At 41.9% G+C, this 18130-nt stretch overlaps 2 protein-coding genes across 2 annotated transcripts; one reads left to right on the plus strand and one right to left on the minus strand.

Annotated features, from left to right (window-relative positions):
- Window positions 1-2229: 2229 nt before the first annotated feature.
- Window positions 2230-8276, minus strand: mzt2b (mitotic spindle organizing protein 2B). Its single transcript, XM_085414469.1, has 5 exons — window positions 8124-8276; window positions 7737-7922; window positions 7495-7655; window positions 5070-5207; window positions 2230-2708 (listed from the first exon to the last, which is right to left on the minus strand). Exons 2-5 carry the CDS (start codon window positions 7910-7912, stop codon window positions 2560-2562), a joined length of 624 nt encoding a protein of 207 aa, XP_085270595.1. The 5' UTR covers window positions 7913-7922; window positions 8124-8276; the 3' UTR covers window positions 2230-2559.
- A 34-nt stretch (window positions 8277-8310) lies between these two features.
- On the plus strand, window positions 8311-17695 carry trim23 (tripartite motif containing 23). Its single transcript, XM_085414467.1, has 11 exons — window positions 8311-8665; window positions 9281-9443; window positions 9853-9974; window positions 10064-10342; window positions 10434-10616; window positions 10698-10913; window positions 11062-11196; window positions 11314-11443; window positions 11565-11675; window positions 16084-16208; window positions 16288-17695. Exons 1-11 carry the CDS (start codon window positions 8465-8467, stop codon window positions 16465-16467), a joined length of 1845 nt encoding a protein of 614 aa, XP_085270593.1. The 5' UTR covers window positions 8311-8464; the 3' UTR covers window positions 16468-17695.
- Window positions 17696-18130: the final 435 nt, after the last annotated feature.

Raw genomic sequence — 18130 nt, forward strand, 5'->3', positions numbered from 1 at the left:
AAAGAAGGAAAGAAGAGAGAAACAGGATATTCCTGCGTACCACACCCAAATCCTTTCAGAGAGAAAGCGATTCAGTAGGGAATATAAGTGACTTGGTTAAAAAAGAGAGGGAGAAAGAGAGAGAGAGAGAGGGAGAGACAAGAGGTGTGATATCGACTCTTAAAATAGCGTCTCTCCCCAGTTTTTTGTCACCTGGGAACAGCTTGCACAGAGAATGTGAGAACTTGGTTTAGACCAGCACCTTACATTAATGATTTGCCAACAGCTTTGACTAGCTCATTCTTCAACATGCCATTCGCCTTGCCTCGCACACAATAGCATCATTTCATCCTCTCTATTGATTAATGGAGCATATAGTGTGTGCAGGCGCGTGCACGTGTTTGCAGGCCTGAATGTTTTTCAGCGTGCCTGAGTGACGAATAACGCTCCCTATTTAATGAAAGGCTCTGTACAGGCTACGAAATTCCCTCATAACAAAATAAACACATCCAAAATACTGGAGCGGATGCCAATGGAAATCCAAGTCAGTTGGAAGGCCACTCCTCGTATCTTGGATCCACACTGGCCCCTGTAGGTGACATCGAGGCACTGCAGGCTGGCAGCAAGTTTGAAGAAATAAATTCCCAGCTGTTTACCTTTGTCAAACACATTTAGGCTCCTCCAAGCAAAACAGTAAGGAGCCCCAACAGCTGGCGAGTATTTATTTTCAGAAGTGGAGTCAGAGGGGTGTCTGAGCTTCCTTGATCATGAACCAAACTGCCATTACCATGACCACTGATAACAGTAGGAATCGTAAACAAGCTAATCACCGAGGGCCTATTTGTATTCTCGTTTGTGTTTGCACACGCTGATGTGCAGGGGGGAGGGCGCAAAAACTAGAGAACAGGCGAGGGTGGCAGGGGAGAACGGGGAGGGTCTCCGATGGAGGGTGGAGTGCGTGTGAAAGGGTTAAGTTCCCTCCCTGGCTGCATGCTGCTTTCCCTTGCTCTGTCAAGCCCCATTAAACCTGCTACACCACAGCAATATGGTGCCATCAATTACAGGCACGCTGCCATCAATGCAGAGTGCAGAGGAGAGGAGAGGCAGGAGCACATAAACAGGACAAACGGCCACATAAAAGACAAAGCCCTGCAGCCTGCCTCTCTCAAACACACACAAACACTCTCTCTCTCTGCACCTTTTACCTTTTTGAGGTGTCATTCTGTTTCTGAATGAGTCTGGGTTTGTTTCAAATACAGATGGGAAAGAAAAAAAACTGCACAATGCATGCATTCCTGACTCTTTCATGATACTGAGGCAAATTTATGAAAAAGGCTAAAAACTACGTGAAGATTTAGGCTCACTGTGTTAACTGCAGTGTGCTTCTACTGCCCCCGTGTGACAGATGAAAACCCAGTCACCAGTACAGAGCCAAAATAAAAGTCCAAACTTTTAAAAGCGCATATTAACTTTACAGCACTCCATGCTCATCATCAAAACACCGAAAGATCCAAAAGCAGTGAGAAATCTTCAAAGTGACACAAATCTGCATTTCATCTCTTTTGCATGTCTCAAATTCTTTGCTGCATTTCTCTCTCGGGTTCAGACAAAGAACCATTTGTCTGAGATGGAAAGCCATTTTTACTGACCAGCGAAGAGAAAAAGAGCCACTCTTTACCTTTGGGTGCCGTACTGTCTTCAGTACAACAGGTCAGTGAAAGACACTGACAATGTCACAAAGCAACTGAAAATCAAACACTGGGAAAATCGTGAAGATGCAATGTTGCTGTGCACCACATACTGCTGCTGCTGAGAGGCATACCTCTGCACTCACTTTAAACACCTTCAACATGTCTCTGAGAATGAAATCGGCTGAATTTGAATCAGGTATCTTTTTTTTTTTTTTAAATTACATCAAATACAAGCAACTATTCCAGTACATATTCTTTGCATGCTATAAAAATGTGGAATTGGTGTATGTTGCCGCAGAGTAAAAGAGACAAATCTGATAAGTAAATTGTTAGATTTTTTTAAAGATGTGATATAAAAAACAAAAACGTTCACGATGAATAGACATTTCTCAGTAGAAAATATTCAAATTAAAACATTTATTTTTGTCTTCTTTTGTGTCTCACTCGTTTGATAGCAACTGGGCAAAAAGCTTTACCCACCAAAATCTGACAGAGTAATAAGGAGACACACCGCACACCCATTTTGAAATAGTTAGAATCTTAAAGAACTGGATTAGGCAATTTTTTATTTATTTATTTTTTACTTCTTTTTTTTTTACATCAATGACACTTGATTAAGCGATGTAGGCAGCTTTAATTTTTCAATACACTCCCTCATAACATATCTTACAGTTAATTGTCGGTGTCTGAACCACATAAAAAGATTAACACTGATTATTTACACCACACATTCATCTTTTAAAAGGAGGAGGAAAATGATACCAGAACACCTATATTTATTTGTAATCTAGGTAAACCAGTCCTTTAAGATGTAAAACAGAGAAACGTACACACAAGTTAAACGTAAAGTAACCTACATATTTACAAATGGCCTCCAACTGCCAGAGTTTTAGGTCGAGTTTATCTGTGAGGAAGAACTACTGCTGCCGGAGCTCTTGGTTTTCTGCCCTCTAGTGGCACTGGGCTGCCGCTGCACTCTCTGGCTGGAAGCCTCCCTGCTCTTCTCACTGTGGCTGGTACCGGCTTTACTGCGCACTCCTGAAACGAAGCAAAAAAGAAAATGCACTCAGGGAAAGGAGGAAATAAATGTTTAGGTAACTGTTATAGGACTGCTTCGCATATACCATGCAATATGGCATTTTAGAAAAATAAAAATGGAAATAATAATGACGGGGAATGAGAAAGTGCAGCTGATAAAACAGCTAGTTTTCTTATATACTTGACACTAACTATGAAGTGGCGAGAAAGTGCCCTCAGAAATTATGAACTGCAAATATAGCATGTGTCAAGAGACCTGACTATTTTACTGGTGAAGGAAGAAAATATTTTTTTTATTTTTTTTTATTTTATTATTCTTCAGCACAACTGAAGAATAGACAACCCGAACTCTCTTTAGCTGTTTATTTAAGTAGCCTTCAAGAACATTTCTCTAGGCTTCTGAAGAACATTTGTTTTCTTCTCTGTCGAGATGATTCAATACCACTTCAATAATGGTGAGGTCAGAGTTTTAGGAAGGCCAATCCATGACCGATTTGTGTTCTAGTTTGTGTTTTTCTATCCAGGTATGATTGTGTGCATTGGCAGTATGTCTGGGCTCACTGCCATGTGGGAAAAAGATTTCTTTCTTTCTTTTAGCTTTCCAGATGGGACTGTATGGTGGATCAAAAACTGACGGTACTTTCTATGTTCTCAATTCAAGAGAATATTTTGACACGTTTATTTAAAGTTTCACATTTGATTCATCACTCTATAAGACCTGATGCCGCTGATTTTCAGTCTAGGTCTTTTGAAATATGGCATACTTCTGCATTTTCTCTCTGTTTCCCTTCCTTAAGAATGGCTTCTTGATGGCCACACGTTCCACTGAGCATATTTCAAATGAGGCTTCAGCAAAGAGTAGATGGATCAGCTGAAGGGCCAGATCCACCTCTCAGGTCCTGTGTCAGTTGTTTCTGGAACTTTTTCCCTATGTCTTAAACATATGACTGTCAGATACTGTCCATGTACCGCAGACAGTTTTCTGACCCGCCAACTTCTTGGTTTGTCCTTCACTTCTCCAATGTTAACTTTGGCATTTTTTAAAGATCCAGACAAAGAATTGTTTTCTTGAATATTTTACAGGTCAGTTTCAACTGGCTCAACAGGAAAGAAAAATAAATAAATCACACCTTTAAAGATGATCAACTACAAGGACTGGACTGAAAAGGAGTGAAAAAGCAGTCAAAGAAAAACTCTGAAGGACCTTTAGAAAGCCTGGAGCAATATTTCTTAAGACCACTTTAAAAATACTGGAAATTACCAGTACTACCCCTCAGATTCCTAGAAGACATGCCTACAGAATCAATTTCAAAACCCTACATCATTATATTCTTGAAAAACCTTTAGGTCAAGGTTAGTGAGATTAAAACTCACCCGAGAGTTTTAGTAGAATCACCTATGGTATCAATTTGAAGGTGCTATGTCGCTTCGTTCTCAAGTTATTGCATTCACAAACTTAAGTGTCCACACTTAAGTCCACAATATCCCATAAGCCTTAGCAAAAATAATAATACAGGAAAAAAATATATATATATTGTTCCAGCTGATAGTGATATGGTTCATTGTTTTACAAAAAAGTATTTCTATAGCGTTTATACTCTCCATTTGTACTATAATCACAGATTTTAGCATTCTTTTTTTATTTTGAAATTGCTTCTTCAAGTTAAAGTTCTGTGTGTGTGCGCATATATATATATATATATATATATATATCACTAAACTGATTTAACCATTTAGAAATACAAAATCAAGCCATTGGGGTTGCTTAGGGTTAAGGTTCTTAGCAAGTCAAATGTTTAATCTGTTATTTAAAAAGTCATAAAAAGCTTGGTGCTCGCACACTTTTCTCCGCTTTATTTGTCAAGTTTAAGTTTCTGACCATTTATACTGAAGAACACTTCTTCAGTAAGTGAAATCCTGAAAATAGAACTCAGTAAGTGCATATTGTATGAACCAAGTCAAGATCCTCTTTTCTTGTTCCGTCACAGGTTAACCATCACACAGCAACATAAAAGACTTTTTTTTTTTAACTTGTAAATTCAAGCTACTCTTGTGTAAAAGAGTCAATAAAAAGAGTACTTCAGAGTTTCTTTTATAACTTTCTAGCCACTTAAAAACAAAGGGAAAAAAATCCACTGCACGGTGAATAAATCTCCTTGAGTATGAAAACATCCAAGGGCAAATTCAATTTTTGCGATCCACACACAATTGCATGCATGCACATATAACGAAAGCACAGCATGCAGTTTGTTTTCCAAAATCCTGCTCCATATCAAATGGCACATAAATACAACTTTTGTTAATGAGTAAGGCAAGCAAGTTGGCAGATGGAGGTGATGGACAGAGTGCAGCAAAAGGGACCTTGAGAGTGAGGAGAACTAGTGTCTTGGGGGCCGTAGACCACAATCTTAGTGTTGACCCTTGTGGCTCTGGGGCCTGCTGCTGTGGGGGGAGCTGCGGCAAGTTTAGGGCTCTTTCCAGAGGCCAAAGAGTCCTCTTCTTCAGGAAACAAGACACACAGAAAAAAAGACAGAAAGGAAAGAACTGACCGGGATAGAGAGGAAATCAGAAAAGCCTGCAACACAGTGAGGATGAGCAATTTGTAGATGAGTTTGCATGACTATGCCTGTCTTCAGATGCCCTCCTTTTATGTGGAAAACTGTGCTGTGTGGGGTGAAGTGAAGATTGGATTTAGTTAGTGAGGTGGGGTAAGGGAAGAGTGCAGCACAGAACCTCTGCTACAGCACGTACAGAACTTAAATGGAGGAATGTGATTATTTCACACACTTAAAAAGCAAAGAGAGGAGCAAAGAAAGGATATAACATAAATTGTTAGAAAAAAAAAACAACTTTAACATTCTGAGTCTTTGCATCAAAAATCATATCTGTAGCCACACACACGCTTGTTGTTATCAGAAATTACTGTTACCAACAACTGGGCTTGTTTGCATTGGAAAGTAGGTTGGTCTTAGGATCCCCTCTGACCAGTCCTCTTCCCTAATGTTCTATTCTTGGACCTTTGATGTTGTCCATTCCCACCAGATCATACACCAATCAAGCATAACATTATCACCAACTGCCTAATATTGTGTTGGTCCACATGGACTCCACTAGACGCCCTAGAGGTGTGCATTGGTATCTGGGACCAAGAGGTTAGCAACAGACCCTTTAAGTCCTTTAAGCTGTGAGGTGGGGACTCCATGGATCAGACTTCTTTGTCCAGCATATCTCACAGATGTTCGATTAGACTGAGATTTGGGAATTTTGATAGTTTATACAACAATAGTTTATATATCGATTAAAAAAAACAAAAAAAAACGACATACATAATTTATGCTAATATAATAATGATTTGTGGCATAACTATGCTACACTTTACAAAAAACAGTGATGAGTTCTTTCTCCTTCTAGCCTTGGCTTTCATTAAAGGTGCAGAGTTTTATATATAACTCAACACCTCAAAGACTAAGGAACTGGTTGTGGACTTCGGGAGGTCCAGAGAAGGTCCACTGCCGGTTCAGATAGAGGGGGAGGAGGTGGAGGTGGTCAACAAGTACAAGTACCTCGGGCTGTGGGTGGACAATAAACTGGACTGGTCATGCAACACAGAGCATCTGTATAAAAAAGCCCAAAGCCGACTGTACTTCCTCAGGAGGCTGCGGTCTTTTAACATCTGCAGGAAGCTCCTGAGGATGTTTTACCAGTCAGTGGTTGCTGGAGTACTTTTCTATGCTGTGGTGTGCTGGGGGAGCAGCACAGCAAAGAAGGACTCATCCAGGCTGGAGAAACTGATCAGGAAGGCTGGCTCTGTGGTCGGCATGAAGCTGGACACTCTGGTGACAGTGGCAGAGAAAAGGACACTAAAAAAAAACTGCTGGACATTATGAACAATGCTGGGCATCCTCTGCACACGGCCATAAACAACCAGAGGAGTCTGTTCAGTGACAGGTTGCTTCTCCCAAAGACAAGAACTAACAGACTTAAAAACTCCTTTGTCCCACACGCCATCAGACTGTTTAACTCCTCTCTGGAGGGGAGAGGGAGGGGAAACAGGAGGACAAAGGAGGGGGGAACAACTAAGCTGTAGTGCCTCTTCACCTCACTGTGCAATACTTTTGTTAATAGTCAATGGTGCAATAGACCTCAATACTTGAAATGTGCAATTCACTTGTATTTTTATTTTTATTCCTATTTATTCTATTTATCCCCTTCATATATTTTATTTATATATGTCTCTGTATTTATATATGTGTGTGTGTGTGTGTATATATATATATATATATAATATTCTGTAACTGTAACTTCTGTCGGTGCTGTGCTTTTGGAAACCGAATTTCCCAGAGGAACCCACCCGAGGGATTAATAAAGTTCTATCTTATCTTATCTTATATTGCCAAAAATGTGAACCCACAATGATTAAAAAGAGCAAAACACATCCTGAACTTTTCTGACTTTCAGAGGGTTAAACTGTAGGTGACAAATGACAGCCCTCTTTTCCTAAGTCAATTGTGACCTGGGGGGTGACATCTGAATCTTAACTAGTGTTTGTGGCTGCTGCATCCTGGACTGACCAATGGTGGGTTAGGAGGACCCAACAGAGGGGGAAAACAGGAACGGACTACAATAAAGCAGTATAAATGGGGAGACTAAAACTTCCCAGCCTGATTTCTGCAATGTTTCTTAGTTAAAAGAAGGTAGACTATGTGAGCTGAAAGATAGTCAACATTTAAATGACAAATATACATATACTTTCAGTTGCATTACATCCCATTCTTCAGATACTAACCTCTGGCTTCTGTGTGCGCTGTGGTCATGCTTGTGGTGTGGGCGCCAGCTGAAAGGTCTCCACCACAGCTTTCAGCTACCCTCTGTCCTGCACACATTGCCTTCAAGGTCTGGAAGACTGCTTGAGGAGCCACATTCATCTTCAGCAAGTCCACTATGATTCTGTGAGGAGGAGGAAGGGGGTGAGGACATAAAACCATGGTCTTCCATGTAACCCACAGATAAGGCTATTATTAGACATACTTAAAAACCTCCTGATCCACAGTAATTCCTGCAGCCTGAGTAAGTTCGAACAGCTCAATTTCTTCGGCGCTGAGGACTTTCTTCTTCTTTATTGCATATTTCTGCACGTTAGATGTGACAACCAGCGCAGGGGAGTCAGGGGCGGAAGGAATCGTTTGTTGTGCTTGTTGAGACATCACTAATGAACTGAGGGGTTAGATTAAATAAGAAAGTAAAATAAGGTGCAATGACTAAAAGACAATACAGCGTAAACAATGAGAAACACGGCGTAAGTGAACTTCCTCTCCGAATCAAAAATATCAAAATTTATCAAAAATATAACCACAATGAGACTTAAATGATTAACACAGCAAACGCCTGGTTCCTTAAAATTAAAATTATACCTACCATTACGAGCGAAATGCTCAACGTTTAGTCGCTTCTGTTTGAGCCAAGCGTGACGCGCCAAAAATACGTCATTGTCATGCGTTTCATACGTAATCCTCTCAAAAATGAAATAAAATAAAAAAGTATGTTTTAAAAAGTTACATTATTCAGTTGTCCGTCACGTCTTCATTTAAGATTTTAAATCCGTGCTTTAAAACCCCATATTAATTTTAAAAACTCTTTCCAGGAGAAAATCTTGCCGCTACTCAGCTATTTTCAAATGCCCCTGGTTGTTTTTGGGGGCAGGGTATTTTTTCGTAAATTGAACATAAATGACTGTAAATATATAGGCACGGTAGCCTATGCTAGTAGAGATGCTGAAAGAGCGAAAAAGAACAAAACCGGAAGTGCTTCTGGGGATTGTCCTCTCAAACCTGCTCGGGTCTCTGCGCCGTCGTCCAAGAATGGCCGCTGCTGCAGCAGGAATAAACAAGCAGGGCGCCGTAGCGACGATGGAGCCCTGTATCCGACACGGGAGAGGAGCTAATGGGAGCACGGTTAAGGTTGTAATGTTGTCACTGCAATCTTAGATCCAACTACATGTCGATCGGTGGTGTTTGGCTATTTTGTTATGTTGAGCGAATGACCGACATCAGGCTTGCCTCTGACGCTTTTGATTTTGGGCGAACGCTGCTTCGTTGGCAGGAGGATGTCAGAGCTTTATTTTATAGATCGGACCAGAGTCATGTGTAAACACTGTTTCACAAGACGATCTTTTTTTTTTAGCGCTGCATTATAAACTTAGACTGGTGCACGTTGACATGGCTGGTATTTGTGCCCGCATCATGCTAGCAGATGAGCTGGCTGGTCTTCCGTCGGTAGTTGGCGTCAGTGCTAGCTGTTGTTCACTGCTGCAGCTCCTCTGTGAGGGAGCCCAGCTCAGAGTGTGATCGTGTCAGAAGATGCTTTTCGTACTGCTTTCAATGTATTCACTTAAAGATCACTGAAAGTAGAAATCAGAAGTGTTATCCAGCTGTAACGCTACAGGTCAAGATGACTGCATCCGACTAGTTATTGTTCTGTCTGAGACCTTATAGAGCATCTCTCTGCAGTAACCCAGAAGCATCTGTACCCTCCTGTGATCGGGTGCTTTAATACTGGTATTGGTTTATTTGCAGGTGCTGGAATGTGGTGTTTGTGAGGATGTCTTCTCTCTCCAGGGGGACAAGGTCCCTCGTCTTCTGCTCTGCGGCCACACAGTGTGCCATGACTGTCTAACCCGGTTGCCCCTCCATGGCAGAGCGGTCCGCTGCCCCTTTGACAGGCAGGTCACTGAGCTGGGTGAGTGATGTCATCACGCTTTCCAGCATCGTGTATATAGCGGACACTATATGTGTAATACCTGCTACATAAATCGTTGTAAGTGAAATTCAGTGGCTGAATCCTGAGACTGATCGTTCTTCTAAAAACAAGAGCATAAAAGAGCTTTCAAAACCAACTAAGAACCTTAGAACAACATCCTTGATCTTCACATTTCTCTTTATTTGACTTCATGCAAGCCCCATTAAAAAAGAGACTTTTACCCAGAAGTTGTGAAAAATTGAAGTTGTCTTTATTACAGAAAACATTATTCTTGCTGCAGAAATCCATCATCCAGTTGAGGCTAAGGGTGTTTTTGAGGGCATGGAGCTCTACAGTACTTGCATTATTTGCCTTTCAAAGTGAGTTTGCTTTCTTCACATTTGCTTAGGGGACTCTGGAGTTTGGGGTCTAAAGAAAAACTTTGCTCTGCTTGAACTCTTGGAGAGACTCCAGAATGGAGCGACTAACCAGTCAGGAATGGCAGAGGACGCCTTGAAAGGCATGGGAGAAGTAAGGCAGCTATGATTTTACTGATAAGAGATGTGTCACCTTCACACCTTCTGCATGCTTTATCCTCAATCCATCTTTTTATAAACTAGTGTATAATTCGCTGCGACGAGGATGAGAGCCACACAGCCTCCATGTACTGTACCGTGTGTGCCACCCACCTGTGTGGCGAGTGCTCTCAGCTCACCCACTCCACTCGCACACTGGCCAAACACCGGCGGGTGCCACTGGCTGATAAGCCCCACGAGAAGACCTTGTGCCCTCAGCATCAGGTCCATGCCATCGAGTTTGTCTGCCTGGAGGAAGCTTGTCAGTCCGGGCCCCTCATGTGCTGTGTATGTAAGGAGTACGGCAAGCACCAGGGCCATAAGGTAGCTGGAAAACTTGTTCCCATATTAGATATAGTCACTGAAAAAGATATGGTTATATATATATGTTATATTGCCCTATTTTCCCTAACAGCATGCTGTTCTTGAGACTGAAGCCAATCAGATTCGTGCATCCATTCTGGACATGGCCCACTGTATCCGAACCTTCACAGAGGAGGTGTCCGAGTACTCGAGGAAGTTGGTGGGCATCGTGCAGCAGATAGAAGGTGGCGAGCAGATAGTTGAGGATGGAGTAGGCATGGCACACACTGAACATGTAAGACAAAGGGCTTCTTAATAAAACACGAATGATCATGCTTCTGTTTTGGCTCTTAGATCTTTCCCATGTGTGCTTCAGGTCCCCGGCACAGCAGAGAGCGCCCGCTCCTGCGTCCGAGCTTACTTTGCAGATCTGCACGAGACCCTGTGTCGGCAGGAGGAGATGGCGCTGAGCGTGGTGGACGCCCATGTAAGGGAGAGGCTCATCTGGCTGAGGCAGCAGCAGGAGGATATGACCATCCTGCTGTCTCAGGTGTCCACCGCCTGCCTGCACTGTGAGAAAACACTTCAGCAGGTAGGAGATGTGAGGAGTACTGGTGAGTTTAGGAACTTGTTTCTTTCTTTTCCTCACCCCAATTAAGATCAAAGCTGTGGTGATTTTGGGGAAATGCTTGCGTAATGCCGTTAAAGGTGTGATGTGCGTTGCTTCTTTTGTCTTTTAGGACGACTGCAGAGTTGTTCTGGCAAAGCAGGAGATCAACTGTTTGCTGGAGACGCTTCAGAAGCAGCAACACCAGTTCACTGAGCTGGCAGATCACATTCAGCTGGATGCCGGCATCCCAGTCACCTTCACTAAGGTACACGCTGTCGCTGCTCATAGAAATTTGCTTCTGTAAACCAAATGTGTCGCAAAAAATGGAAAGGCCTTGGGTTTTCCTATAAATGTAGTAATGACACTGAAAATGTCTTTTCAGGACAACAGGGTCCACATTGGTCCAAAGATGGAGATCCGCGTAGTGACTCTGGGGCTCGATGGCGCTGGAAAAACCACCATCCTATTCAAGCTGAAACAAGACGAGTTCATGCAGCCCATCCCAACCATTGGTAAATGCACTTGCAGTTTAATGGTTCACAGAGTCACTTTAGAGTCAGGATAATACAAGTCTTTCTTTTTTTATATATATATATTATCCTATATAAAGCTTGCTTTTGATCTTTGTCCAAGGTTTCAATGTGGAGACGGTTGAATATAAGAACCTAAAATTCACCATCTGGGATGTGGGTGGGAAGCACAAGCTCAGACCCCTCTGGAAACACTATTATCTAAACACTCAAGGTATGTTTTGTGCTTTCTGTGCTTTGGATATTTATAGCATGTTCTTGGATTTAACTAGTACTTTTGTGTGACTTGGACCACTGACAGGTGAAGTGAATAACTTGGAGCATCTAGTTAAATGCACAGTTTAGCTGGGAAATCTTGGCTTTGTGTGTATTTCACTTTGACGCTCACAGACGGTATATAAAAGACAAATGTAGTCACGGTGCCCATTGGGTCCAGTTTTAAGGCAGAAGTGAGGTCCAGCAGAGAGCTGATTGCAGGTGGTGTGGATACCCAAGTTTGTGAGGCGATGTAGGATTTTTAAAGTCATTCAATACTGTATTTGCATCTGCTGAAAACCTCTGGGAGTTTTAATCTTGGTAACACTGACTTTAATAGCAAGGTCAGTGGTCAACTTTCAGAAAATAGCATATGATTTTCAAACATCCATTTATCCATCTGCTAGGTGTCTAAAGGTTTAGCACTGGTGACCACCAGTATTTTTTGAATGAAGCTCTGGAGATAGTGGATATACTTGACAAAAGATGTTGAAGATGGAGCTGTCAGCAGGGGGTATATAGGAAGTTCACAGAGAACACTCATAGATGTAGTGAAAGATGACAGGGTTAAACTGACAGAGGAGGATGCTAGGGTAGGGTGACATGGCAGATGATCCCCTGTGGCGACCCCTAAAGGGAGTAGCCAATAGGAGTTCTCTACAGATTGACTCAATTTCATAGGCAGGCTCAAGGCCAGTGAGAGGTCAAATGCACTGTGATGTAAGGAAACACCAGCAAATGGAAAAAAAAAACTGTCCAAAAACACACAACCGAAATGAAAATAAACACAACAAAATATCTTTACGGCGACAATAATGTGACTGAACAGCTGCAGAAGTGACAGAAACCAAAGCATGTGTAGGGTTGAAACGAAACACATGTAAAAGAAGGGGAAGATTCATCAGTGATTTGAGGGAGAAAATGTTGCATTGTAGTGTTTGTTACAATCACATAACTCACATAATACTCTCGATACATGTTTGCTATTAGCCGTTTGCTGTCACTTTCGCAGCAGTTCCATCACATTATCGTCTCCCCAAAAACACTTCCGTTTAGTTTTGTGATTTAAAGAAAAAAGTTAATTCTTTTATTGATTGATTTTTGGTGTGAGCTTTGCACAATTTGTTTCTATTTCCATTGTGTCTTATTGAAATTATGTTTTGTGAGCTTTTGTAGCGTTTTTCTCGTTGCTTGTGTTTTGTAAGTTCCAGTTTGTTTGACCTCTTAGGGCCAACGTAAAAGTGGCTATTTGAGTTACTTCAGTTTTTTGAAGCTCTGAGTTTGCTTCATTTTTCAGCCCTATAAACTGCTGCTTTGTGCCAGCTTCTTAAACATTTTTTAACAATTCCTCCTGCCACGGTCTAAAAACTGTTCCGGTATGGCTCCGGGCATACAACAAAGAGCATAAGGCACTGACCGAGAATCCAAACTCCCCAGATCCCTATCCAATCAAAGGTCTGTGGAACAAGCCTGATCCATGGTGGCCCTATCTCCCCACCCAAAAGATCCTAGCTAATGTCCCAGTGCATGATTCCACAGACACTGGGACTGTATCTGACTGTTCAGAGCTGTAGGACTTACAGTGTATTAGTGTGTGATTTTACTGTTTCCCTCGATCAGTGTATGTTGACTTTAAGGTTTCTGAGAAACATTTGATCCCTATCATGTCACTAAAGCATTGCAGGTTTGAAGGAAAAATCATTGTTGTTCATGAGTAAATAGACCTTTGCTTGCCAGACAAGCTTTTTGACTCCGTGCATTAAAAAAAATAAAAAAGAGTAATTGATTGGCTTTTTTTGTCATCTTTTTCGCAGCCATCTACTTCTAACCCACAGTACTGTGTAAAGTGATGGAATCATTAATGTTGTTACACTGTATCCTCTGCAGACCTGAAATATCTCCGGGAAATGTCAAGGCAATCCATCAGATAGTTGACATTTATGGTACAGACTGAACCATAAATGTCAACCTCTTTGTGGTGTGAGCGGAAAAGTCAGAGGATCACCAAAGTCAGCCGGTTTCATCCTTCGGGATCCATGCATATCAAACCAAAAAAAAGAACGGCTGACAGTGGCCACTGATGGGTTAAGGGAAATCACGGCACACCACAGAGTGATTGGTCAGACAACAGACCACAATAGTCTAGAGGTACTAGTAAAAGAGAGATTTTTTTATTTTTTATTTCAAATTCCTGGCGGGGTCTAAAGAGATGTCTTTGTTGCACCTTCAATCTGTGTGTGGTTTCAGCACAGGGAGGGAATTAAACAAAGTTAGAAAAATATACCAAAATAAACCCATCGGTTACATTGGCTAAATGAGAAACAGGTTGATTTACAGCCTCACTAAACTGTGAGGCCACACAGCGTGGTTCTGGCTAACAGCAAAGCAAACCCTCATTTATCTTGCAAAATTTAACATATTCCAGCTATCATGAGTTTATTAACTTTAAAGTGTAGGCATGTGAAAGGCTTGTCGTTTACTTTAAAATAAATTGAGGACAATACAAGCACACTGGCTGAAGTACATCAAGCATGGGTTCTGTTCAGAAGGAAGAATACCAGACACATTCACTTGGTCTTAACATAATCTACAAATAACCTTTGATTTATATATTAGAGAGCTCCACATTTTTTGTCTTGGACTCTACTGAAGTAGCTTTGTGCTTGACTCACAGTTTAAAATAATCCTTATTTTATGAGGTGCGGTGATGGGCCTCAGGAAGTTTTAGCTGTTTTCCTTTAAGCAGGCTTTATTGTGATCAGCTGCCCCTCAGGAACAAGATTTACCCCTCACCCACCTGCATAGCATGTGGCCATTTTTCAAACCTTTGTGGATATTGTGTTTTTACTTGATTTGTTTTTGTTTTACATTGGTTGCTTTCCATTTTTCATTTTAGGTTTTACCTTTTTGGGCTTTTAGTACATAGGACAGTAAAGACAGGAAAATGAGCTCTTACAGGTTGGCTAAATGATGCCCATGTCAGGCGGGGTCCCTGTATAATAGGCTGACTTGGTGCCAGATGTGATTAAAAAAACATAGAAGCACAGAAGCACAGAAGCCTGTAGACAACTGTGCTGTTAGGTGCTAAGCTAAACTGTCCACAAATTCAAGTGAACAGCTCTGTCACCAGGCGCTTTGTTGCCAACATTTCAGTTGTTCACTAGCATACAAACAGTTGCATTACTGTCCTGTTGCTGGTGTTTAGTAGCAATACTTTCATCCTGGGAAGTAGCAATAGTTTCCCAGAGAGTTTGTAGTGCGGAGATCTGGTGGAAGTGTATTCCAAAGTCTTACGGGTAGATTCTGTGTCCCATGGTAGTCGGGTGAGCAGGTATAACAGACAAAAGAGAAAATGAAAAAGAGCAGAGTGGACAAAAGGGTGAATACGTATGGAAAAGATCAGATAAATATGGAAGAGCGAGGTTATGAAGGGCTTCGAAAGTAAGAAGGAGGATCTTAAAATTGATTTGTAGGTGAACTGGAAGCCAATGGAGCTGTTTAAGAACTGTTGTTATATGTTCAGTGGATCTAATTCTGGATACAATACGAACAGCTGAATTTTGAATTAACTGCAGTTTATGGAGAGATTTATGAGGTAGACCATAGAGAAGAGAATTATAATAATATAAACAAGATGTGACAAGAGCATTGATAAGTATGGCGGTAAAGTGGTGCTGTTTGGAGAAAGTGAGGGATGCCCAGGGATGCCCAGGCTTATTGCATGTTTGGGCCGTCTTGACATCCACTCATGAGTGTATCCACTGTGCGGCTTTTCCATGCAAACTACTCCACTGCAGGCTAGCTTGCCAGGCTAACCTGTTGGGCAGCAACCTTTTGCTGTGTGAGGCTGCTACAGCACAAGGAGAAATTGTGATGCGCAATGATTTGGCCACAATGCTGTGCAGAGACAGACCCTCAGCCCATCGCTACTGCTTTCCCGTTGCTGGAGGTCCACGGAGTATGTGAGGGTTTCCCCCCTGCTGATGTCACCCTGGGAGGTGATGCTAATGAAGTCTGAACTTTTAGCTCATAGGAAATATTTGAATTTATTTTTGTCACATTTATACGAGCATCACCCTTCACAGCATTTGTATGATGGAAGAAAGGGAAAGGCATCATAGGTCTGCTTTAACAGTAAACCAGATGTAGACAGAAGCCGCAATCTAACTGTTCTGAACTGAGCCTACTATGACTGCACTGGGGAGAAAGCACCTACTGCTCTTAACAGAAGAGGGGTGGTGTCAGCCTTTTAGTGCTACATGTACAAAACGTTGTACCCATAGCCATAGTTGTTGTCAGTCTTGATGAGAAAGGCGTACAGACCACTATTGGTAAATCTCTTTCTTTCAACTCTCATATTTGTGCAGCGGTGGTGTTTGTGATTGACAGCTGCCACCGGGACAGACTCATGGAGGCCCACAGTGAGCTGGCCAAACTGCTGACAGAGAAGGAGCTGCGAGATGCCTTGCTGCTCATCTTTGCAAATAAACAGGTAGTGTAAAGAAAAAAAAAAAGACACGTAATCTTGATTAAGCTCAGATGCCAGGTTGCATCACCTGTCCACTTTACAGGACGTTCCCGGCGCTGTGTCTGTGGAGGAGATGACGGAGCTACTAAGTCTGCACAAGCTGTGCTGTGGGAGGAGCTGGCACATTCAGGGCTGTGACGCCCGCAGCGGGATGGGCCTCCACGAGGGGCTGGATTGGCTCTCCAGACAGCTGGTAGCTGCCGGCGTCCTGGACGTCGCCTAAATGCCGCCTCCCTCCACATGCGGACTCTTTTCACTCTCCCCCCCAACCCCCTGAAATCTGAACACAAACCCCCAGCCTCTGAGCCTGGTTCATCAGTTCTCCAAAAACTTTTTAACATGAGCTTCACTACAAGGCTGCAGCTTTAAACCCGACTTCTCCACCTTTCCATCTCTGAGCACCATTGTCGGCAAAGAAAACAAAAGACATATATATCTTCTCTAGCTTCGTAATATGGGAACTACAAATATGTCTTCAAGCCTGCCCTTCCTGCTACTCCCGACCTCTGAGAAATAGTCACTGGACCTAAATCCTGAGTTGAGACTACGTCCTCCCATCCTGCTTTATGCCTTCATGTGGCTTACACACTTCATTTTTTCTTCATAGTTTAGGTGATGAGCTGTTTATCTGGCATTTATAGCTTTTGAACTTAGGTCCAGTTAAATGTTAGACATGCTCCTTGTGCCCTGACAAAGTGAACTGTGTCTGTTTTTTCTACCCCACATGTTAACTCACCATAACCCTCCAAATATGTGACCTTGAACTGAACTAAATGCACACCGGTCCATGTTGTGATGATAGTATCATTTATGTATGCTTTTTAGTGCGCTTCAAATCGTCCTGTTTAGTCCCCTTTCAGTTTATTCCAGTACACTTGCAGGTTAAGTGAGATGGAACAGAAACATTGCTATGGTGTAAAGGGGACCTCTTATGCACACTTTCAGCTCCATAATTTTAGTCTTGGATTAAATTTGGAGTAGCTTTGCATGATTCTCAAATCAGAATACTACATAGTCATCTTATACTGGGGCTTTGGTGACAGTCTGCCCCACCACTTGGACTTTGCTCCAAAGTAAGGTTTCAAAAAGCTTTTTATTCCCCCATGGAAGTTCTAGTTATTCCACTTCCTTCCATAGATTTCAATTCAGGATTCTTTGGCTGCCACACGTCTGCAACAAGCTGTTTTCTTCTGATTCACACCCTTACACATTACACAACTGTATGCCTGCCATGACCATATTAGGATATCCTCTCACGCTGGCATCATAAAGAGCCAAACTTATTATAATGTCACCAATAACATACAAATAGCAGAAAGGAAGGAAAAGTATAATAGGTCTACTTTAAATGAACACAGTGGCTTCAAGCAGTCTAACGTTCAGATTTTGCCTGGTCATCTACCGTGAGCAATAGCAGCTGATTTTTTTTCTTTGGATCTTTGTGTGCAAAGTTTTTTGTTTTGTTTTTAAGAGTGTGAACATATTTAAAAGCCACAGCTGGTAAGGTTTGATTTGAATGTAGTGTTTTCTGTTACTAAGCAACTGTTTACTGAGCTCACTGATGAGCGGGACGAGCAGACTTTACTTTGATACAAGCTGTTGTGGGTTAAAAAAAAAAAAAAATCAGAGTTTTTAAATGCACCGACTCTGCCTCTGTTTTGTTGAGCGTACTGCACGCAGAATTTGTCGACTGCACTCGTCTGCCGCCTCGCTCCAGAGTTTCCATTTGAAAGCAAATGAACCACCTGCTGTTTCTTAAGTAGACTATGAGTGTTAAGCTCAGTGCGAAAGAAAAAAAAAAGTCGTGAAAATATTCCTCTATCCTGCACAAGTTTTCTTTTATGTTTTTGTTTTTCTGGAGTGCTTTTAAGATGGTACACCGGTAA

This window comes from Rhamphochromis longiceps, linkage group LG7 (assembly GCF_057381845.1).
Source record: "Rhamphochromis longiceps isolate RC_006_pf linkage group LG7, R_longiceps_female_GT1.1, whole genome shotgun sequence".
Taxonomy (NCBI): domain Eukaryota; kingdom Metazoa; phylum Chordata; class Actinopteri; order Cichliformes; family Cichlidae; genus Rhamphochromis; species Rhamphochromis longiceps.